The sequence below is a fragment of the Amphimedon queenslandica genome, unplaced genomic scaffold, assembly GCF_000090795.2.
Source record: "Amphimedon queenslandica unplaced genomic scaffold, v1.1 AMPQUscaffold_9417_Cont18554, whole genome shotgun sequence".
NCBI lineage: Eukaryota > Metazoa > Porifera > Demospongiae > Haplosclerida > Niphatidae > Amphimedon > Amphimedon queenslandica.
In genome coordinates this window covers 1-3655 of record NW_003550311.1, presented here as the reverse complement: position 1 = coordinate 3655, position 3655 = coordinate 1, and the positions used below count along the sequence as shown (strand labels likewise).

At 34.6% G+C, this 3655-nt stretch overlaps 1 protein-coding gene across 1 annotated transcript; it reads right to left on the bottom strand.

The window, feature by feature from the left end:
- Nucleotides 1–40: 40 nt before the first annotated feature.
- Nucleotides 41–3648, bottom strand: LOC105315587 (AP-5 complex subunit mu-1-like). Its single transcript, XM_020006696.1, has 10 exons — nucleotides 3494–3648; nucleotides 3285–3414; nucleotides 3156–3245; nucleotides 3011–3081; nucleotides 1914–2124; nucleotides 1510–1590; nucleotides 1413–1469; nucleotides 965–1225; nucleotides 596–693; nucleotides 41–191 (listed from the first exon to the last, which is right to left on the bottom strand). The coding sequence occupies exons 1-10, from the start codon at nucleotides 3646–3648 to the stop codon at nucleotides 41–43; spliced, it is 1305 nt and encodes a 434-aa protein (XP_019862255.1).
- Nucleotides 3649–3655: the final 7 nt, after the last annotated feature.

Sequence of the window (3655 nt, the reverse complement as noted above, 5' to 3'; positions counted from 1 at the left end):
CACAGTTTTATCTCTCTCCTCCTCCTCTTCACTAGGAAACTCAGTGAATGTCACAGTAACACTGAGGGACACTTCCAGTGACTTTACCGGGAACTTCTCGTCCAATATTCCACACTAGACTCTTATTATCAGGACCAATGCACAGACTAACTGATGTTGGTGATATGTTATCAATCTTCTCAATAGTTCCTCTACAATATACAAAATTTTAATAGTACAGTACGTTATGTAATAGCTAATACATGGGGCGGCGTGTTCTATCTGATTTATCCGCACAAGCTTTCGGTCGAGTCGCTAAAAATAGCGCACGAGGCCGAAGGCCGAGTGCGCTATTTTTAGTGACGAGACCGGAAGCGAGTGCGGATAAATCAGATAGCACACGACGCCACATGTATTAATTGTTTTAGTGTATAGTTCCAGCAACGATTGCACGTGCTCTGCTATCACTGATATCACACTGTTGCACATTAAATAAATGAGTGTGCTATTTATAATATCACACTGCGGTATTGGTGGGAGTGTTCTGTGGGTTTTATCACAACTGTTAGGCCTTTGATCTTTGCTGCAACTATACATTAAATATTTATTGGTTAACCTGTTAAAAAAAGGAATCACTACTTCACAGTACTCAAAGTTGTTCCTAATTGTTTCGTGTAGCTTCAATTGAACGAGTAGCTCAATAGTTCTATCACCCTAGAAATAATAATAAAATAACAATAAAGAGACAATTAAATGTGTCAGGACAATATATTTAAAGTAAAGAAACTGCAACCAGTTTCAAACTGGCTCATTCTTAATGACAAAATAGCTCAAGAAAGTTTATGTGACTCCAATCATCAATTGATATGCTTAACTCAATCTTGACCATACTATGATATTACTATATTCATGTATCTATTTCAACACTTTATATGATCAATATATCTTATTAAAGATTTATTCTAATTCATGTACGTGTAAATACCTTCATTTGATAGAATCCTCTTATTGGTATCAAAGCTGGTGACTGTTGATAATGACACAATGTGAATGTCTCCAAAGGAGCCGAGAACCTGACACTCCTTGAATAATGAGGAGTGTCAGTGTGTCTATTAGTAGTATCAGCTAGTACTGGCTCAGCATCAGATGACTGCACACAAGAATGAACAGTTAAGTGATCGAGATGGGAGGAGTCAGGAGGTGTGGTCAAGTTTAATACTATGTCAGGGTGACCCTCAAGTTCTGCCTATTATATAAAATAAATGTTTATTAGTTTGTGTATTTCAATCAATAAATATGCATCATTTTCAATTATACAGTGTATATGCTATTAAAAATGGAAAATTCATTGTACTAACTAAAAGTATCTCGTTCTACCATAATATCCTTATAGTTTAATTAATAATTCTAATTAATAATAACTCGTTATGTACCTTGCATAATACTGATCCATACAATTGACATATGTCTTCAATGTCTTCCTTATCATACTATTAGTATGTAAATTAAAAGTCACAGCAACCCACTCACCTGGACAGCCCTAACTTCTTCTTTTATTCTAACATTAAGTTTTGAGCTTCCTTTATACACAGCTGGTCTCCATGAAGGAATCTAATAAAGCAACAAAAATCGATTTTTATCAAACATGGCTCAAAGCATTAAGTACAATAAGATTAAAGCAATCAAAGCACATAATAATAGTCTGATAGTAACTCTATACCACTTTATATTGGTGATACTTTATTGTCATGATTTTACCATAAACGGTTTAACTGGTCAAAGGTTAAGTCCCATAGGAACGCTAAGAGTTGGTCTTCAATAATAAACAGACCAGCAGTATCACATTTAAATGGAGTCCATTATCTTTCCCAATCAAACATTGAGTCCCCCCAGCAGTATATCCACAATGATATACTATTGCACATACACTGTACCTTTTCCTTTGGCATAGCCACCCCTTTCCTAAACTGGATCTGGAATTTCAAGTTAGAAGGATTAGTTTCATTAGGTGTGCCAAAAGGAGCAGCCAGACAGAGGTACTGATATAATTCAGCTAACTGTGGTGAACTGGTCTCAAGTTTAACAGCTGAACTAAGTACCTCCATCATTCCCTCCAATAATGACACAGCAGCTGCAACACTGGGCCTATAATAGTATTGTTTTAAAAAATAAATATTATCCCTAATACGTTTATGTCTAATACATGTACGTGCACAAGTACTACAAAGTTTCTCAAAGGACTTTGGCATAATATAATGCTTATACAGCTTCTTGTCAGTGCTCACTGTCAAAATCAAAAACAAGGCCAAAGACCCTGTACTACAGTAAATAAAATAGTCATTAGCCAAATTTTATCAAAAATAAAATGGAGAGAACTCTCTATTTTATAAATTTTTTTGATACATATACATGCAGTCATGCACTTATGTGGTGTAGAAAGTTTGAGCAGATACCAATTAAAAGTAGATTTTCTATGAATTTTTAAAGCTGCTCCAAAATTTGGTCAAAGTCCCTGTACTGTAGTACAGGGTCTTTGGCCAAAATTTGCTAAAATTGAAAAGGAGAAAATTCTCTGCTTTTATAACTTTTTCTGATACATATACATGTACTTATGTTGTGTAGAAAGTTTGAGCAGATTCTGGTTAAAAGTAGATTTTCTATGAATTTTTAAAGTTGCTCCAAAATTCAGTCAAAGTCCCTGTACTGTAGTACAGGGTTCTTGGCCAAAATTTGCCAAAATTGAAAAGGAGAAAATTCTTTGCTTTATAACTTTTTCTGATACATATACATGTACTTATGTTGTGTAGAAAGTTTGAGCAGATTCCGATTAAAATTAGATTTTTTACAATTTTTTAGAGTTCCTCAAAATGCCATGTACATATTATAATGTACATTTACTTGTCAGCTCATGAAGCTCATGCTGTTTAGCTCACTTAGCATGCTTTGTGGGAAACCTTGTACACATGCATCAATAGAGATGTTCAAGGATTAAAAATTGAATTCATTGATGGTATAATACATAATGTCTTACATCATGATGAGTGGTGGTCTCTCATTGTTGATAGGATCATAGTAACATACAGCAACATACAATAAATCCTTCTATAAATAATAATAATAATAATAATAATAATAATAATAATGATGATAATAACACTGTGTACATGTACTGTTACCTTTCTTAAACATACAGCAGGCCAAAGAGAACCACATGAATAAACTGGCCATTGAATATCATTACTAACACTATCACGCTCATCAATAAACTAAAACAGAATAATTATAATTATTTATTCAATTCTTACTTCTTCTTTAATAGTGGAGCAACGTAACATAATATCCTCACAAAAATCACTGTCTAACGGTATCGGACAATAAAGAGAAGAGCAATCCTTGCATGATCTCTTAGCTCGCTGCTCTACTGTTGGAAAACGTCTATGAAGTAAAGGGGGAGGGTACAAAAGAGAAGAGAGAAGGTGGGGCAATAAGAGAAGGCACTACAATTAATACATACCTTGAAAATAGAACTGTTCCTTCTGTCTTAACTTTGTTAATGCTACTGGTAGTGTCTCCAGTATCTGTTCCTTTTGGTGAACTGGTACCAATCACCCAAACACCTCTAACACTCATCCTCTTCAGCTCAGCACACGTGTTGGCCACACCCAACATCCTAAAT

Excerpts from the sequence above, each read along its gene's own strand:
- LOC105315587 (XM_020006696.1), bottom strand. The coding sequence starts at position 3,648 with ATGTTGGGTGTGGCCAACACGTGTGCTGAGCTGAAGAGGATGAGTGTT. Across the intron at positions 3,415-3,493 it reads GGAACAGTTCTATTTTCAAG|ACGTTTTCCAACAGTAGAGC; the intron begins GTATGTATTAAT and ends TTTACTTCATAG. Across the intron at positions 1,226-1,412 it reads ATGGATCAGTATTATGCAAG|GCAGAACTTGAGGGTCACCC; the intron begins GTACATAACGAG and ends TTTATATAATAG.